We start from the raw sequence: 20,468 nt of genomic DNA on the forward strand, positions 1-20,468 counted from the left end.
AGTGGGAAAAATTTGCGCGAACAACCCTAATATTGGGAAAATTCTTGTCATGAAGTCTTTGTCATGAAATTTGTAGTTTTTTCCCCAATTTGGAAAGTGCAGTTTTCCTGTACTTCATAAAGAAGGAAAAAATTGCTTTTCTAAGATCTGTCGGCAAGTTCTCAATATAAAATATTATCCTTGCCGTATATTTCCTGTGGTCTCGTTCACAGATGGTAACATCCTGTATTCTATTGTCTCGACTGTCTCGTATTTCCCTGCAGTATATATCCTATGGTCTCATTCACACTTCAATATATATCCTATGGTCTCTTTCACACAACAGTTTATATCCTATGGTCTCGTTCACAGATGGCATCGTCACGTATTCCATGCGTCAAGGTGACAAGCGCGGGACGGAAGTGGACTTCTTTGATTTCACCTACGACGGTCTGATAACAAACAGCTTCCTGCAAAACGGTCTCGGCCAGTTGACAGACGGAGAGGAAGGGGACACAAATTTCCGCCTGGACCCCCAAGAGCTCGGGATCAAAGGTTACGAGTGGGTTGGATGGAAGAACGACACACTGATAGATCCTGGGCCTGTTTCGATAGTGTTTAAGTTCGACACGGTGCGGAATTTCTCGTCGGTGACTTTGTTTTGTAATAACTACTTCACAAAGGATGTGCGGGTGTTTAAGACGGCGGCGATATATGGAAGTGTTGGGGGATTGTACTACTGGCAGAAGGTGGATAATTATCATTTTATAAGAGACACTGTGGTGGAGTATGCGAGGAAAGTGCAGATAAAGCTTGGAAATATGATTGCCCGTTATGTGAAAGTGGAATTGTACTTTGATGCCAAGTGGATTTTAATCAGCGTAGTGCAGTTTGACTCAAGTGAGTATTAGAGGACAGTTAATAAACCCTTTATCACTTAGAAGCAAAGTGAAAATAAATATGTGCAAACAGCATAAAACCAGAACAGCCTGCGAGTGACTCACAGTCTGTTCAGGTTTAATGCTGTTTGCTGCTCATCAGTATACCCAAGGGTTGAATCTTTTAAAACTTGACTTTAGTAAGAATATATTAAATTAAATTTAACTTTCTAATGAACTGCAAATGCGTAAACAGAGCTCCAGATAAGGATTTGTGAATTAGTAACGGTACTGCCACTGATAGAAAGAAAAGGAGTAACGCTTAAAATCAATTAGTACCTGTACTACCATATCCAAAAATACAGGTAGTACTGTACTACCCGTGTTCTTGAATATTGAGGGGTGTATAACTGACTTTACAGAAACATTTGCAGCAATTATAATAAATATATGTAGCTTCTTAAACAGTTACTGTATAAGGTTTTCCATTCTGAATTATGATGCAAATACAACTACACATACAAACTCATGACTAATACTATTTCTTCATTTTTCTTGACAAGAAAACACAAGCCACCTAGTAAGCTAAGTAAATGAACACTTATTTCACTGTCTCATCCGTTTCCCATCGTGTTTTCTAACGTTTAAAGCCACCGATGCAATCAAATCGTTTAATATTGGAGCAACAATGTCTTTTTCTGGGTTTACAGATTTAATGTCAGGATGATTAGACGACACCGTATGTAGTCATTATATGACAACAAAGTGTTGTTTTGAACTCCTTTCGGTTAAACCAGCATTACATTGCGCGCAGACATATTGTTTTTGACGGATTTATAAGTTACAGGAAATCACGCGACAGAATAGGCATTGATATATGAACCCAGTCTACAACTTTTCGGTAATTTAAATTAAGGAAAAGCGCCATAAGGTTAGAGACCAACAAATAAGCCTCGCAGACGTATCGGTACGGCCAGATTGTTTTCGTAAATGCGTAAAACGGATATTAATGTCGTAATTGTACGTCCAGTTTATAAAAATAAATGCGTAACTCTTCATGAAAAAGGCGTATTTACGGCTGTACGGCCTTTATCTGGAGCTCTGGTAAAAATACGTTTTTAAGTGGTAAATTGTTAAACATTACCTAAATAAATAATTTTTGATTGATCACGGTTGATATGAATGTAAATGACTATTGCATATCTTATGCCTAAAATTAAATTATGAAGGCATTGATTTTATGGCTTAATATTTGAATAACTAAGAGTTATTAAATGGAAGATGAAAAATGCTATTGCAATGTTTTGATTATAACATCAACTTTAGTCTTACATGTTTTGCTTTTAAAATTATAAAAATATTTTATTGTGATGAGCTCATAGCTGGCTCAACTTTTTAAATTGCTTATAAGTTTGTTCTTTGTCTATAGATAAGTGAGTATCATGTTTAAATATACCATCACACACAGTGAATGTTCATGTCAGTAAACTTTCTATAAGCATTTGTGGATGGGTCATGTTTGTCTCCTGGTTTTTATTTGGAAATACGATATGACCACTATTAGTGTGTTATAGCTGGCTTCAAAGAAAAATTTGTAAAACTATCTACTTGAATTCTTTATTTATTGCACAAGAGCTTGAGGATATGTAAGTCTAAAACCTTACCCTTTTGCTCTTATGTGAAAATAAAGTGAATGTTTTTTTAATATCAATTACATTTAATCATTTAAAGTAAATACACCAAATCTATGTAGGTTGTAGAAGGGTATTAGTCATGGAAGTTGCTTCCTAGTATTTGAGATGTACCTGGTTTGATCACCAGTCTTTGAAATTGTTAAAATATTTGCCAACACATAAGTACTGGTTCTCCAAAAGACTCGATCGTATTTCAATAAGTTGTAGTGTTTTTTTTTATGAGACTGAGCTTTCTGTGAAAACGTGCCTAAAAATGTGCATTATGTGTCATCCCTGATAAATTATGGAAAACACTTTCCACCTTGACTGGATTTTTGTTAAGAATATATTTATTGAAACAAAACATTCCATAAAAGCGGAAAGTGTCATCCCTGATTTACCTGGGACAACACTACGCACATGCATTAATCCCAGTTTTCTCAAAACAAAGCTGAAATAAATAGGTAAAAACTCAATGTGCAACTGCAGTTTGTTCATAACATGTGACTTTTGTAGGTCCGGTTGCGTTCCCTGGTAACTACAGTGAGGAATTACCACCCCCAACAACAGTTACCACGGCAACCAGCACTAAACTCAGTAGCAACCGGATGAAGGATCCTGAGCTGGATGTGGATTTGAGCAATGGCCCCAGAATTCATATAGGTAGGTGATGGAACATTAGGGCAGGCTAGTATAGTTGATTGAGTGCTGGACTGCCAATCTGGTTTTTTTATGTGCATGAACCCCAGCCTGACCACACATTTTTTTAAGGGTTTGGTCATGAAATGATTTACACATCTTTTTTCTACCTATATCTAGGTCAAGTAGGGCAGTTGTCAATTTAGTATGAGCTTCTAATACAGGTAGACTTCTTGGACTGGATAATTCTTTATGTCTGTGGTAAGTATTTTGCTGCATGTATGATGTATAGTCCCTTAGAAAGTTAAATTTAATTTAAGACCTTCCTTACTAGATTCAACTTTTTTTTAGGCTTCATTTCCAACCCTCAGATACTGATGAGCAGCAAACAGCATAAAACCTCGACACACTGCGAGTACCTGGCAGGCTGTTCTGGTTTATGCTGTTTTGACATAGCGAATTCATTTTTTTCTAGCGGGAAAGGGTTCATTCTTCCCAGGAACAGTGTGAGTAGCTAACTGACACCTCTGATATGACTGAAAAACAGTTGTTTAAAAAAATATCGTTAAACAGGCAAGCAAAACTGAATTTAATGAATTTATGTTGTAAACTGTTCTCTTTTTCTACAAAAACAATAAATGAAAATATTTATATTTCTTTTTTATAAACACTTTCATTTAAGGAAACTACCAGTATTCATAGATTCATTATTTCTTCTTGAATTTTATTAATCTCAAATAGAAAACATGATAGAAATGTTACTTTAAACGTCTGTTATTGTTTCTTTTATCGTTTTTTAATCAAAACTATAGAACGAAATAGGTGTTCATTTATTTAAAAAAAGAAGAGCTGGAAATGAGATCATTGGCCTGTTTATAATCGGCACTTGGTATTCTAATCAGCAGTCATTGGGCCATTTTATATGCAGAAATATGTACATACAAAAAAGCATTTGCTTTTCATCCACAATAAAAATCTCCTATTTCAAGAGCTTTATATTTATATTTACATCACAGACATTGTATGCAAATCAACATACTGTTATTCCTTGCTATGCAAGTACCCTTCAAAAGAACTAATTTGCCTATCGCTTGGAATAATATTAAAAGTACATTAGAATAATTTGTTATCCACTTTTAGTAAATGCAATTCTTTGTGTGTGAAGAATATACATGTGAAAGAGGCAAGATCACATGGTCCTCACACAGTGGGGACAGTAAATGTTAATTAGTAAACAACTTTCGATTTGATGCATTTTTGTCTTTAACATTGTTTGTTTAAGTCATTATGAAACCTTTTTTTCTTCAAAATACAGTCATGGAACTCTTCATAAGACATGCAGGAAGACATCATTCATCTACTCTTTAAAAGTTTCATCAAATCTTCTCAAATCTTATGTGGCCCTATCAATTTCATTAAAATCTTCATCTAGACCTATGAGCGAGAAAACTGAATAGGTCTTGCACTGTTATAAACTCTCTGTTTTGTTTTTATTGAATATTTTCTGCACCTGACCTTTTACAGACTTTTTCATGATCTAGAAGTGTTGTGACACAGTATGACAAGCCAGTGTTTTTTTTATGCCCCCTAATTAGGGCATATAGTGATCGCACTGTCCGTCCGTCTGTCCGTCACACTTTGCGTTTAGGTTTTGAAAAATGCTTATTACTTCTATGTTGCTTCAGATTTGACTTTAATATTTGGTATGTCTGTGTATATGGACAAGGCTTTTCCATATACGCACACAAATTTTGACCCCTTTGACCTTGACCTTGAACTTAGGGACGGCATTTAGGTTTCGAAAAATGCGTTTAGGTTTCGAAAAATGCTCATAACTTCTATCAAAGCGTTTATCGGGGGCATATGTCATCCTATGGAGACAGCTTTTGTTTTGTTCAAATTTGAGTCCGTTACGAGGATCCATTCCCAATGGAAATTTTTTTGTTGTTGCCCAAATGGGCCCTACAAATTTCCAATTGAAGGTTTGCAAAAAAGAATATTTTTTTAATATTCTAAAGTCTAAACATGTCATTCATCTCCAAATCCAGCTTTATAAGTTAGACTTATACAATATTATATTGAAATCACTTAAATTATGAATATTTTATGATTTGTAAGAATTAAATCAACAACATTAATTTCCCAATTTTAGTCAAAAGTTCGCGATTTTTCCCAGCCCCATTCCCTAAATGGTGAGAAACCACTGCAAGCAAATGTTGTTAATATTTCAGGTCAAGACGGCCTTCCAGATGGTATAACCGATTTCGATGCTAGAAAGGGCTCCGACAAAAAGACGAAAAATGACGAAAACTACCCACAGCATAAGCCTGAGGAAAAAAAATCCTTCGAAGAACAGTACATCCCTATAATCATTGCAGCTCTGGCGTGTCTGATTGTTGTCCTCTTTGCCATCGTATGTTTCATCGTGTGTCGCCATCGACGACGGAAACAGAACAACAACCGTCTTGGCATGAAACCCGTTGTTGACCACGTGACCATGAATATGAACCAGGTCAGCAGTTAAACCTTTCCCACTCAGATACACTTTTTGACGCTTCTGTAGTCCCTTCGAAAATCAAATTTAAATTAAGGAATTTTCTTGCTAGATTCAAGTTTTAAATGCTTCATTTTCAACCCTAAGATACTAATAAGCAGCATACTGCATACAATCTGAACAGAATGCGAGTTACTTGCAGGCTGTTGTAATTTCATGCTTTTTGTATATATCCTTTTTCACTTTGCTTCAGAGCTGGTAAGGTTGAAATAAAATATAATATACAAACATGTTACTTGTTTTCAATTAAATTTCTTAATTACTTAACACGTTTTGGCCCTAGCCTTCATCAGTAATATCAAATTAATTGAAATAAACAAAAATATAGGAAGGAACATCAACGTCATTCAGTAATGTTACGTCGCTTTGCAGCAGAAAAACTGTATATTACACATAACATTACCCTTTACATCTTTACAAAGATGGATCAGTTTTGATACAACAGTCTATCAGTAATAATATTATTTATTTTGAAAAGAGCCTGCTCTGTGAAAAGGGGGTTTAATGCATCTCGTAATCTGTAAACCCAGTTTAGCCTGTGCATTACACACAGGCTAATCAGGAACTACACTTTCTGCCTAAAGTGGATTTTTGCCAAAAGAAGACTTTCTTAAAACCAAAAATAGCATAAAAGGGGAAAGTCTTGTCCCTGATTAGTCGGTGCCTACTGAAATTACCTCTCTTTTCTTAAAGTAAAGCTCATACTTATTTTTTTTCAAATCAGGTCAACAACACGTTCCACCACACGCTGAGCGGGAAAATGTCCAACGGGACGATGTACAAGGGTCTGCCAAATGAGGATATGGACATGCTGCATACGTGTAACGGTGCTGACAAAGTTTTAAAGGGTTATTCTGACCCGAAAGATTCCATTCAAGGTCGCAATTTACCCGACCTCCCCTCCTCTAGTTCTGAATTGCAAGGTATTTATTGCCATGGATACCCAAGCTTTTCTGTGATGCCTCGTACATACATGGCATGGTGTGTCCGTATATTCGCTTTACCGCTCGTACACTTAGAATCACATGTTAAAACAGCTTCTATGGCTTATTAACATCCATATTGCTGCATAACTTTTGTAATCTAAAGCAGTTTCAGTTACTTATTTTATAAGATGTTATTTTTAGCTTGGCTGTTTTCGGAGAAAACCGGAGTTATTGTCATAGCCAGCTCATCGTGTCATCTGCTGTCCGCTGTCAGCCGTAGGCGCCATGCTTAAACCTTAACATTGGCTCTAAAATCAAAGTGCTTCCACCTACAACTTTGAAACTTCATATGTAGATGCACCTTGATGAGTTCTACACATCACACCCAGTTTTGGGTCATTAGGTCAAGGGTCAAGGTCACTGACCTCTAAAAAAAATTTTTTTTAATCTGACAAGCTTTCGCAGCCGAGCGTTGGCACCCATTATGCGGTGCTCTTGTTTACCTAAGTAATTATGAACTATCCATACGAAAAAAATCAGCATGTTAAAGTATATTAAATGAACTTTAATGTTAGTTAAAAAATTATATGGCAAGTAGAATATAAAACTGTGTGTCTCTCACTTTCAAGCTGTAATTTGCCATTGAAACAGCATGAACATAAGATTATGAATGCCATATTAAAAAAATGTAAACCAATAATAAATATAATTTAATAGTTAAAACTCTACTAAATAGCATTTTTGGCTAAGTTTTAAAATTGTTCAAGAGATTTAGAGATATTCAATGACAATACAGAAAAACTTTACTTTTGAAGAATGTTGGAAAATGAAGAATTTTTGTTAACAATGTGCAATGCTTTACAACTGCTTAGCTATAGTCCATGTCAATATATACCCTGCATAGTGCCAGTGTGTTTCCAATGTGTCTGTGTGCCTTTATGTCTGCCTGTCAGTGTTCCATATATCTGCCTGTTTGTGTGCCTTTATGTCTGTGTGTCTTTATGTCAGCCTAATTGGTATTGCGTGTTGATGTGTTCACTTATTTGGGGTTAATGATATTACCCTTTCCCACTCAGAAGCAAAGTGAAAATGGCTATGTGCAAACAGCATAAAACCAGAAGAGCCTGCAAGTCACTCACAGCCTGTAAAGGTTTTATACTGTTTGCTGCTCATCAGTATCTAAGAATTTGAAGTGAAGCCTGTAAAACTTGATTTTAGTAAGAATGGTCTTTAGTTAAATAAAACTTTCTAAGGGACTACATTATGCATCAAAATACAAATCTAAGTGGTAAAGGGACATTATATGTCTAATGCTTGTTTACAGTCGATTAGTGTATAGAGGATTTAAGTGAGTAACGGATAGCTTAAACGTTTTTTGCAAAATACTTTTATTTATGTTAAGATTTATAGTTTTCTATGAATTGAATACAAAAAGCCTTTCATTGTTAAGTCGATTCATGTTTTTGTTGATGTATGTCAATTTTAACAACTGTTTCTTTTTTCGAAAGCAAAACAAGGTCACATTATGTACACACTGTTTTTGTGATGACAGGAAAAGTGCAGACGAATGGTTTCTTGAATTTTGCAGATTTTGTTTGGTAAACATAATGTTCATTGATGTAATATTTTAGTATTATGTGTCCTTTACAAAAGTAAGAATGCTCAGAAACCAGATTGATGCGTACCATATAAAATAAGCATGAAAGCTGCAACTCGGGATTTAGTGAATAACGGACATGTGGTGACCCATATTCAGGAATGTGGGGATTGTCTCAAAATAAATATAAACTCAATTGAAGTTGTCCAATACACATGTGGTTAGCATGTGGCTATGCTATTAATAAGTGAAAACATCATTTTTAATGAAAAATAATCAAATTATAACGAAAAATCGATTTCTCTGAAAACATATTTTCCACTATCAAATCTATATAGATTCAACTCAAAATGACCCGAATATAGGGTGCATCGCTTTGAACAGCCATTACTTCATCAATTGTGCAGCGATTTCCATGAACTTGGTCTTATTAAACGCAGAAATAAATGTCCTTTCTGGAAATGTACATATATTGCAATTATTTTTTACAAATGCTGTGTCAAATTTCAAGAAATAACACGATACACATGTAATCCGATAAAGACCTAAGCGATCCCGTAATGGCTGAATCAGTGTACCATGAAATTCGCGCTGTAAACAAATAATATTTTTTCGGAAATTTAAAACCGCTGGCATGTTTCAATAGGAAAGACATGTGTCTATAATCTAGGTTTAATGGTTTAATTACTGAATGCATGGTGTTTACGTTAAAATAAGAACTCGAAGTCCTTAGCTATCCGTTATACACCAATCGACTGTACTTTCCACAAAATACCCTGTTGTCTACTTGCAAATAGATACTAGAAAGTTATGTTCCATTCAAGTGCACTTTATATGTAAGATGCCTTGAGCATAAAAATATCAGAAAAAGGGGATGATTATGTGCTTGATGCACTAAGTTTATGGGGAAAGATAAATGTTTTAATTTACAATTTGTTTCATCCTTAAGTTTAGAATGTGAACCATTTATGTATCATAACAACAAAAGATAAGGTCCTCTTATATATGTAATAAAACATAATTTCTCTCCGGAACAGTATCTTAATTGACATTCCCAAATATTTGTCAATGTACCAATGTTTTTTGTGTTTCAAAGACTTCACACTGTGGCATTCTGGGAAAATATTCACATAAGACTTCTTAGGCTCCTGTTGAATGTCAAACTTCGGGTTTACAACAATATAATGTACTTCTAAACAATTATGTGGTCCAGTACAATTATGTGGTCCAACTGGCATTATGAGATAAAATGATTATATTGTTATTGTCTCTCTGTTATTATCAAACTATACCCAAAAAATGTTTAAGTTGTGAATTAATTAAGAGTTTTACTGAATACTAAATGGGGAGGGATTTTTTCATGAATTGCTCCTTTAAATAAATCGCAGAATTCTTCAGAAATGACAACTATGTTCCCCAACAGGTTCGAATTCCCACTGTCTATCAGTATTATGTCCATTGAATTACTAATTTTCCACAGTGTAATGAATGAAATAACAAAATCCAATAACATAAATAATTACAATGTGTTTCTATAACCATACATGCCATATTTTTTTTAGGTCCAAAGCGGGACATTCCATAAAATATTGTCGGGACATTTGACCCAAAAGCGAGACACCTAAAACGATTTATCATTCCACCTTTACTGTAGTCAGTATAGTACTAACAAATACTCTTGATACTTTTATTCAAGACATAAAACATCTGATATGAAGCATGGAATCTAAAACATAACAATAACAGTTTTATAAAAATAAGACAATAGCAAACAACGAGCATAATATTCATCTTTTTAGAGTACAAAATCTAGAACATTACGACAACAATACTCATTATATTAATTTCAATGGCAAACATTAACGCAGGGGAGGCTATCCAGTACACTGAAAGTACGGGTTACAGTAAACTATCTACCAAACAGTTACATCAGTTACACACGGAATGCGCGGCCGTACACATTTCAGAGTTAGGTTTTTGGTGGAAGCAAACCGTCTTTGTGTTCATTTTAACTCTCAACAACGCCTCAACCGTTTTTACACCAACAAAAACAAAAGGACAAAAGAAGTCTATGGATGCCTTACTCGAATTATTTTTCTCTAATGTTAATAATCATATTTTGTTTTCTTCTTATATACACAGATTAAACTGAATTGTGAATTGTCAGGCGCTGTATTGGGGTAGTGTCAAACTGTCATGAATAACAACACGTTGTGTTTATTACAATAACACAAGACAAGATGGGTACCACTTTTACTGTTTGTTGCGATGTTTTTTAAGCACGTATCCATGCGCAGTTTGTTACTTGTCAATTGTCGCGGCTTTATTCGAGTAGGGTCAAACTGTCATGCATAGCACCTCGTGGTTTTTAGCTTAATTGGAGTAGGGTCAAACTGTCATGCATAGCACCTTGTTGTTTTTATTAGTATTACACCCAATTACACTAGACAGGATGGGTATCACTTATTGGACTGTTTGTTGCGATTTTGGTATATTGCACATTCGGATTATCCCGCTATTTATGAACTAAACATTGAATGTAAAAGACTCATTAATGACGTAGAGTTAATTTTACAAAACAATTGTTTTGTAAACCGTTTCAAACAAATACAAAAATAAACACATTTTCAACATTTATTTCATTTTAATACAACTATCGATAGCAATAAGCGACCACTATCTTGAAGACCACCATGGTGTGAATGCCTGATCAATAGCTATACATAGCTAATGTTATACTGTTATTTATTGTTAACCGACTTGAAATAAAAGTTTGTATCTTGTATCTTGTATCTGATGAAATCAATAATTAGCCGATAAATCGCTGATAAGGTGCCATAAACAACACTGGTACACACGATAAGTAGAATCGGATTGTTAATTGGGGGCAATAAAGGGATTAGCGGGGGTAAGTGTTAGCGAAACAGAGCTTGAATAGCGAATTTTATTGGAAACCTATAGACCTTACATCGTTTTTTACGAATGTCGGGACAAATCGTCTCATATCGGGACGGCGGGACAAAGGGCCCAAAAGCGGGACTGTCCCGCCGAGATCGGGACGTATGGCATGTATGCCAGTTCCCAGAGTTTTGATAATAAAACTAAGTCCTGCAAATTGTTTTCTTGTTTCCTGAACACAGTTGGTAGCAAATTTCCCCAGCAGCATATTAATCTTGTTCTAAGCCATTCTTATTTAAACTGTAAAATGAGCCTGTATCAGATTAGCCTTTGAAATGCAAAGAAATTAAAACTTCTGATATATTCTTAAGGCTTTCTGTGTAGATTGAGGGTGTTCTCTCTGTTCAAGATGGACTGTAGATCTACCGTACAATTTCAAAATTTCTCTGGTGAATGACTTACCTATTTAAGAGCCCACCCACTTTCTAGCTGTAAGTCATGTCATAGATTTTTCATTTATCACTATAAAAATGTTATTGAGTGTCATACATATGATTTCACTCTGGGAGGTATGCATGTTTTTACAGTAATTTATACCATGCTGATATTTTAAGAATTTGATGAATTTTTCTGATAATTTAGATCTTTTCTATACATATATTTTATTAATGGGTTTTCACTGCCCTTTTTTCTGAACAATTAACGTGTTATTGTGCATGTTTTTGATTTTGTTTTATATAATTAAATAAAAGCATTTTCATTTAGTGTGATTGTTAACAAGTCAACTTTAAAATGAATTCAATAAGTCAATAAGAATATATATTTTTAAAACATTCTAAGCAGAGCTCCAGATAAGAAGCGTATCTGCCTATTTACACATTGAACAAATAAAAAACGTATTAAAAATCGGCCCAGTATGTAACAAAACGCTTTACAAATGTTGGTACGTATTTTATTTATCAATTAAAGTGTGTTACCGGTTTAACCAATAATCCAATTAAGGTTTTAGTGTAAGTTACCCTTTGAATCAAAGATACTAGTCAATCAAAATAAGATTGTAATAAAAATGGCGGCCCATCATGTTTGTTGGTCAAAAAGGGACGTTTTAAGCAACTTGCGGGAATATTTTTAAAGAAAGTCTGTTCATATCGTCATTTTAAATATATTCTGTTTGCATTTAATAATATAAATAACAAATAATAATACTATTTCTAGATTAAACACACCTTTTACTTTTTCCGTTTTCTATGGAAATGGAAAATACCCCTAACCCTTTATGGCTGAAACAAAAGAGTAAAATACGCGTTGACAATAATATCAGGGGGCTGAAATACCCTTTAGACTAAATCCTTATCTGGAGCTCTAATTCTAAGTCAGCAATGACAGTTTTTCAATCTATGAAAAACATATGAGCCTGGGCAGCTATTCAAGGATGACACTTTCCACTTTTATTGTTGTTATGCATTTAAAGGAAGACTCTTCCCTAGCAAAACTACAGTTTAGGCCGAAAGTGTGGTCCAAGATTAGCCTGTGCAGACTGCATAGGCTAATCTGGGAGGACACTACGTACATGCATTAGGCAACATTTTCCCCGAGTGAGGCTCCAATGTTAAGCAGCCTAGGGTGCTATCACTGGTAAAGTTTGAACCCTTTCCCACTCAGAAGCGAAGGGAAAATGGCTAAATGCAAATAGCATAGTACCATAGCAGCTTGCTAATTAGCAGGCTGTTAAGGCTTTATGCGGTTTGCTGCTCATCAGAATCTTAGGGTTGAATATTAAGCCTTTAAAACTTTAATGTATTATTAGAAAGGTCTTTAATCTTATTTGATTGTCTAAGAGACTAAAAACAGACCAAAGTGCGTATCTGCGTGGTAAAGGGTTAATATACTTTGTGTGAACAAAACTTTGGTCTCCTCTGGTAGAGTCATTGCCTCCCAGCTGTGGTGGTGTAGTTTAACAAGAACATTGACATAACTGTTGAGGATTGGCAGTAGATGTGTTTTGATAAGAATCCGTGGTAACATTGTTTCCTGGGAGTGTAAGATCCCATGTCTACCAGTGATATGAAGAGTGTCACATTCTTGATAGTTGTGGACAGTAAATGCAATTAAATTATTATTAAAGCCCTTGAACACTGCATTTGTGAAATTCATCTCACAGAAAATCATCATGATCAGTTCATTGTGATGTTCATAATTATCATGATCAACAGCTGCAGCATAGTCTAATGAGCTTTTCGAGATATAGATTCAATGAATATACAGAGAAATAGTTAATGAAGGAGTCATCAAAATGTATCAAGTTGAAACTTTAACTTTAGGTAAAGGTATGGACCAGTTTCAGTCGTCATGTCATGTGACGCTTGATCTTTATAAGTCAATATAGGCAAGATTGAACTATATTTTACATTGTTTATGGTAGTATCTTTGTATATTAGTTATTACAAGGTCATGCAAAATATTGATGCAACTATTATTTTCAAATTATAAGTGACAGAAATAAGTTGTCAATAGGAAACAAACCCATCTCGATTTGATTCTCTTTAATACATGCATAGGCAATCATGTGTAATTAAACTTTCAATTAAATTTGTAGATGTATGAATAGTTATTTATTAATAATCAATGATGACATAATATTATGAACTAGTCTCGTAACCAACATCACTATTTTTCGCCACTTTTCTGCTGTTCTAATTTTTATGCACAAGCTCAACAAAGAGTAAAATATTTGGTGAACGCCAGGGAGACAATATGTTTCTTGGTTCATTGTAATTGTCAAAAATCTAATTTTTCCCCTGCTGTAATAATCTCTATTTGTAAACATATCATAAACTTACTATATCCACATCCATAATTATTACCATTGTTCTTGGATATGAAATATTGCTTTCTATGTACCTGCATGAGCAGTTTCATCAGCAATAATTTTTTTCAAAAAATACTATAAGAATAGCAAACAGTTTGGATCCAGATGAGACGCCACGTTCTGTGGCGTCTCATCTGGATCCAAACTGTTTGCAAAGGCCTTCAAAATTCGGTTCCAGCACGGAAAGAGTTAAGCCCTGTTTTCCCAGAGCAACACTCAACAGTTTTTTGAATGTAAATGACTCTGTGTCAGAAAACACTACATATACCATAGCCATACTGATAGAATTTGAAGATTTTTTTCTCAGCTTGTTTTATTGCCCTGCATAGTTGAAATGCTTTTCATGTCTAAATCTTTTCTATCCAGATTATCTTTGAGTAGTGCCACTGAAACCTCAGAAGTGTGAGATATGTGCATTCACTTTGATAACTAGATTATATAGGGAAATGTGGGCGGACTTGTCTTAAGGAAACATCGTTATAAAGAAGACTTGGATTTCTAAAAAAATTAATTAACAAAGAAATTTTTTAATTTCATCATCGCAACACTGTTTATACACTAGAATTAAAATTTGTATTATTGATGCATTTTTGTATACATATATGATATAACAACTTAATATAATATACATAATACTGTTATGTTTCAATGACTGAACATGTACAAAGAGCATATTATTATTTTTGCACTTCTTACATAATTTTTCTCAAAGCATTCTTAATTTACTAACCCATGGACAAACAAGAGTAATTTAAAGAATATCTATATATGCATTAAGCTTTATTAGAACAACATTTTACAGCTTCATTTTGTGATTTGTTAACAATGCATGAAATAAGGCCTTTAAATCTTTAATCTTGTGAGAAAGGTCTTAAATGTAATTGAATTTTCTAATGAACTACAAATGCATCAACATGCTGAGTGGTAAAAGGTTAACTTAAAATTTCATATTTCTCATTCTAGATTCTCGTGACTACGCTGTTCCAGACGTCACAAAGTCAGCCCTGAAGGTGGCACTCCCGCCCATCTACCCGCCCCAGGTCCCCAAGCTCCGGGGCGTGGTTCTTAACCAGCTCGACCTCACCCCACCCAACTATGATGCGCTGTACGCAACTGCAGATGTCGTGCATCAGCAGAGTCGCAACATTCCAAATCTCCAGGTACATTGTAGACCTGCAGGTGCATTATAGACCTCCAGGTATATTGTAGACCTCCAGGTGCATTGCAGACATCCAGGTACATTGTAGACCTCCAGGTACATTGTAGACCTCCAGGTGCATTGCAGACATCCAGGTACATTGTAGACCTCCAGGTGCATTGCAGACATCCAGGTACATTGTAGACCTCCAGGTACATTGTAGACCTCCAGGTACATTGTAGACCTCCAGGTACATTGTACACCTCCAGGTGCATTGCAGACATCCAGGTACATTGTAGACCTCCAGGTGCATTGTAGACCTCCAGGTACATTGTAGACCTCCAGGTACATTGTAGACCTTCAGGTACATTGTAGACCTCCAGGTACATTGTAGACCTCCAGGTGCATTGTAGACCTCCAGGTACATTGTAGACATCCAGGTGCATTGTACACCTCCAGGTACATTGTAGACCTCCTGTTACATTGTAGACCTCCAGGTACATTGTAGACCTCCAGGTACATTGCAGACCTCCAGGTACATGGTAGACTTCCAGGTACATTGTAGACCTCCAGGTATATTGTAGACCTCCAGGTACATTGTAGACCTCCAGGTACATTGAAGACCTGGTACCTTGTAGACCTCCAGGTACATTGTAGGCCTGCAGGTACATTGTAGACCTCCAGGTACATTGTAGACCTCCAGGTGCATTGTAGACATCCAGGTACATTGTAGAACTCCAGGTGCATTGTAGACCTCCAGGTACATTGTAGACCTCCAGGTGCATTGTAGACCTCCAGGTACATTGTAGGCCTGCAGGTACATTGTAGACCTCCAGGTACATTGTAGACCTCCAGGTACTTTGTAGACCTGGTACATTGTAGACCTCCAGGTACATTGTAGACCTCCAGGTACATTGTAGGCCGCCTGGTAGATTGTAGACCTGTTACATTGTAGACCTGGTACATTGTAGACCTCCAGGTACATTGTAGACCTCCTGGTACATTGTAGACCTGCAGGTACATTGTAGACATCTAGGCACATTGTAGACCTCCAGGTACATTGTAGACTTCCAGGTACATTGTAGACCTCCAGGTACATTGTAGACCTCCAGGTACAATGTAGACCTCCAAGTACATTGTAGACCTGGTGCATTGTATACCTCCAGGTACATTGTAGACCTCCAAGTACATTGCAGACCTTTAAGTACATTGTAGACCTCCAGGTACATTGTAGACCTCCAGGTATGTTGTAGACCTCCAGGTACGTTGTAGACCTCCAAGTACGTTGCAGACCTCCAGGTACATTGTAGACCTCCAGGTACATTGTAGACCTCCAGGTACATTGCAGACATGTGGGTACATTGTAGACCTTCAGGTACATTGTATACCTCCAGGTACATTGTAGACCTCCAGGTACATTGTAGACCTCCAGGTACATTGTAGACCTCCAGGTACATTGTAGACCTCCTGGTACATTGTAGATCTTAGAGTTATGTTGCAGACCTCCAGGTACGTTGTAGACCTCCAGGTACATTATTGACCTCAAGGTACATTGTAGACCTCCAAGTACGTTGTAGACCTCCAGGTACGTTGTAGACCTGGTTCATTGTAGACCTCCAGGTATATTGTAGACCTCCAGGAACATTGTAGACCTCCAGGTACGTTTTAGACCTCCAGGTACGTTATAGACCTGCTACATTGTAGACCTCCAGGTACATTGTAGGCCTCCAGATACATTGTTGACCTCCAGGTACATTGTAGACCTCCAGGTACGTTGTAGGCTTCCAGGTACATTGTAGACCTCCAGGTACATTGTAGACCTCCAGGTACATTGTAGACCTCCAGGTACATTGTAGACCTCCAGGTACATTGTATACCTCCAGGTACATTGTAGACTTCCAGGTACATTGTAGACCTCTAAGTACGTTGCAGACCTCCAGGTATGTTGTAGACCTCCAGGTACATTGTAGACCTCCCGATACATTGTAGACCTCCAGGTACATTGTAGACCTCCAAGTACATTGTAAACCTCCAGGTACGTTGTAGACCTCCAGGTATGTTGCAGACCTCCAGGTACGTTGTAGACCTCCAGGTACATTGTAGACCTCCAGATTCATTGTAGACCTCTAGGTACATTGTAGACCTCCAGGTGCATTGTAGACCTCCAGGTACATTGTAGAGCTCCATGTACATTGTATACCTCCAGGTACATTGTAGACCTCCAGGTGCATTGTAGGCCTGCAGGTACATTGTAGACCTCCAGGTACATTTTAGACCTCCATGTACATTGTAGACCTCCAGGTACATTGTAGACCTCCAGATACATTGTAGGCCTCCAGGTGCATTGTAGACCTCCAGGTGCATTGTAGGCCTGCAGGTACATTGTAGACCTCCAGGTACATTGTAGACCTCCAGGTACATTGTAGACCTCCCATTGTAAAAATACCTTCTCTTTTTTGTCATTTTGCAAATGTGCCCTTCATCCTTATTTCGGATTTCAACAGTTGTGCATTATTTTCAGTATATATTGATCAAATTCCATAAAAGAGAAATGAAAAATCCATGGGTGTGATTAATTGAGCTGCTGTATGCGAAAATGGATATAATGCCATATATTAATTTGCACAGTCTGGTCAGGAGCTTCCCTTTCTGCTTAAGTCATGCAAGGTTTTGTGGTCCCATTAGCAGATAGTAAGAATCCTCAGCAGAGCATAGTGATTTTCTTTGGCTTCATATCTTACAGCCTTTTCCATTTGGATGTGAAAAGTAACGTGATGAACCATGCAATTTCGGAAAAAATGATACATTTTTAATATGATTATATATAACAGTATTCTAATTGAGAATAAGCAAGTTTTTAACTGCATTTCAAAATTATTGTTATAAAGTGTTACAGAGTTATATTCCTGTATAATAAACCAATTATTAAGTTTATTGGAAAAGTTCTGCATCTTTTGGGGATTTTTTTCTCCAGATTTTGGGGGGAAAATATGTTACTTTTTGCCAATGGAAAGCAGCCTGTAAAAGGCTGTAATTTGGGGCAAAAAATCACTTGAGCATAAGGATGAAGAAACATTTGTTGAGCTTCACTGTTCAGATATGTCCTAAGATTCATTTTTTGTGACGCAGCGAAATCTGAGGAGGCAATTGCACAGTGCGATTGACGTTTTATGACACAAGGACACCTATTTCTATAAATGAATGTTAAGTAACTTTAAACATCAATGTTCGTGCTTTGGAAGAAACAAACATAAGATCTCTGCGGCAATAGTTATTTCACAGTTTTTGCAAAAATACATCTTGGATGTCAAAGAAGCTGTACATGTAGTTATGACAAAATGTTATTTAATGTTGATGGGCTTCAATACAAGAAATACTTTTTATTAGTGTTTTATGAATGTTAGATATAACTAGGCACCTGGTTTAATATCAGAATAAATAGCATTGCACATCCATCGTACTTCAATAAAACCATCAAATTGCAGGCATGAGACGTAGAAAGCATATTATTTATTGTATAAAAATTTTAATACATACCAGTCACAGTAGTGAAAAAGAACTAACAAATGCAGTGATATTGCAATGTTTAAATGTTTTTTCCAAAATATAGTTTAACTAATATTCAGTTACATTATTCATATACACTGGGAAAAGACATCTGGGTTACTTTGCATATAACGGTTGTTTTGGCTATCCTATTCCTTTAAATGTGTTTTATTTTGTTAAATCCATATCTCATATCACACAAAAATGAGGCCAGTTATTTAATGAGCAAATCTAGTCTTATAAACCAACTGAACTTACTGAAAGGTCTTAACATAACACCTGTCAACATATGAGACTCGCTATGGGAAAATGGGGCTTAATGCATTGTGCCAGGTTGTGAAATAGATGTACTAGGTTGTGAATAAATACTTTAAAAAGTTGTTAGGACATGTATTTTATATCTTGCCAGTAAATTCCAAAATATAATCAAGAAAAGCCACCCAATATCGCATGAAAGAACAAATAGTAAATACTATACTGTAAAACTATCTCATATCTGAATAATGAACAACGTAGTAAGTGTCTTTATTGCAGTCTCAAAATTATATAATGAAAAACAACTGTCTTTATTTCTCGTGTAATGGGAAAATTGATGTACCTGGCAAAATGTGTTCTTTTCCACATTGCTTTGAATAATTATCTCTTATTGTCCGTGTATTTCTGTAGTAAAGGGACAATGAGTGCGTATTGCCAGGCTACAAGGTGCAGTTCAAGGTGTTAGTAGTCTTGTTTTGGCTCCTCCCATGTAGTTCAATAGTCAAAAAGTCTTTCTTGAACAGCTAGTTGTATGCGTAGGCTAACTTACCTCCATGATATGATCCTTGTATTTGAAAATCTGGGCTAGAGTGTAGAGTGTCACAGATTAGCCTGTGCTGTCTGGGACGATACCTTATGCCCAGTTTTCCGAGAACAAGGTTCTTATTAAAAACAAACTTCTCTCTTTCGTACATTCAGGGTGCCACTGGAAGCAGCGTGTACTCGATTCCTAACGCCGAGTTGTTACTCAGCCTCGACCTGTCCGTGGTTGAGTTCCCTCGTGAAAACCTGAGATTTGTTGAGGTGCTGGGAGAGGGACAGTTCGGGGAGGTGAGTGTGCAGTGAACTTTTTTGTTAGAATTAGGGGCTGGTATAAGGCCCCATTCCCTATGGAGATTTATTTTCCACAAATAAAATTGCCCAATATAAGGTTTCACACAAAAAATATTTCACCAAGCTTAATAAGTTGAACCTAAGTTAACATCATACTGAAAACACTTATTCTCAAATTTAAAGTATTTTTATGCCCTCCCTTTGAAGAAGAGTGGGTATATTGTTTTGCACATGTCGGTCTGTCCACCAAATGGTTTCTGGATGATAACTCAGGAAGGCTTAGGCCTAGGATCATGACCCTTTATAGGTACATTGATCATGACGGGCAGATGACCTCTATTGATTTTCAGGTCACTAGGTCAAAGGTCAAGCTCACAGTGACGCAAATCAGTAAAATGGTTTCCGGATGATAACTCAAGAACCATAATGCCTAGGATCATGAAACTGCATAGGTACATTGATCATGACTGGCAGATGACCCCATTGATTTTCAGGTCACAAGGTCAAAGGTCAAGGTGTTTGGGGGGGCATATGTCTCTGACCGCGGAACACTTGTTTAAAACAACAACAATAATTTTGCAATTTTAATTAAAACAACAACAAAATTTGCACTCCAAAAGGACCAGGCCTTTTTCCAATACGGTGATAAATAACACTGGTGCAAGATTTGGAATCAATAATT

The 20,468-nt window shown here is 36.2% G+C and overlaps 2 protein-coding genes across 10 annotated transcripts in view; one reads left to right on the forward strand and one right to left on the reverse strand.

The window, feature by feature from the left end:
- The window catches only part of LOC127857918 (discoidin domain-containing receptor 2-like), a 177,549-nt gene that overhangs the window by 151,024 nt on the left and 6,057 nt on the right, over positions 1-20,468 (forward strand). Inside the window, exons 1-6 of one of the 4 annotated variants that reach the window (XM_052394668.1) lie at positions 267-879; positions 3,047-3,193; positions 5,401-5,681; positions 6,448-6,646; positions 14,977-15,173; positions 19,652-19,783. In XM_052394668.1, coding sequence (XP_052250628.1) covers positions 336-879; positions 3,047-3,193; positions 5,401-5,681; positions 6,448-6,646; positions 14,977-15,173; positions 19,652-19,783 — 1,500 coding nt within the window. In that variant the 5' untranslated portion in view covers positions 267-335. Of the gene's footprint in view, positions 1-266; positions 880-3,046; positions 3,194-5,400; positions 5,682-6,447; positions 6,647-14,976; positions 15,174-19,651; positions 19,784-20,468 lie in introns of those variants that run through there. The other 3 variants (XM_052394669.1, XM_052394671.1, XM_052394670.1) reach the window with 3 other exon arrangements.
- The window catches only part of LOC127857912 (uncharacterized), a 351,976-nt gene that overhangs the window by 27,530 nt on the left and 303,978 nt on the right, over positions 1-20,468 (reverse strand). The gene's annotated exons all lie outside the window — the stretch shown is intronic.

Source organism: Dreissena polymorpha, chromosome 14 (assembly GCF_020536995.1).
Source record: "Dreissena polymorpha isolate Duluth1 chromosome 14, UMN_Dpol_1.0, whole genome shotgun sequence".
NCBI lineage: Eukaryota > Metazoa > Mollusca > Bivalvia > Myida > Dreissenidae > Dreissena > Dreissena polymorpha.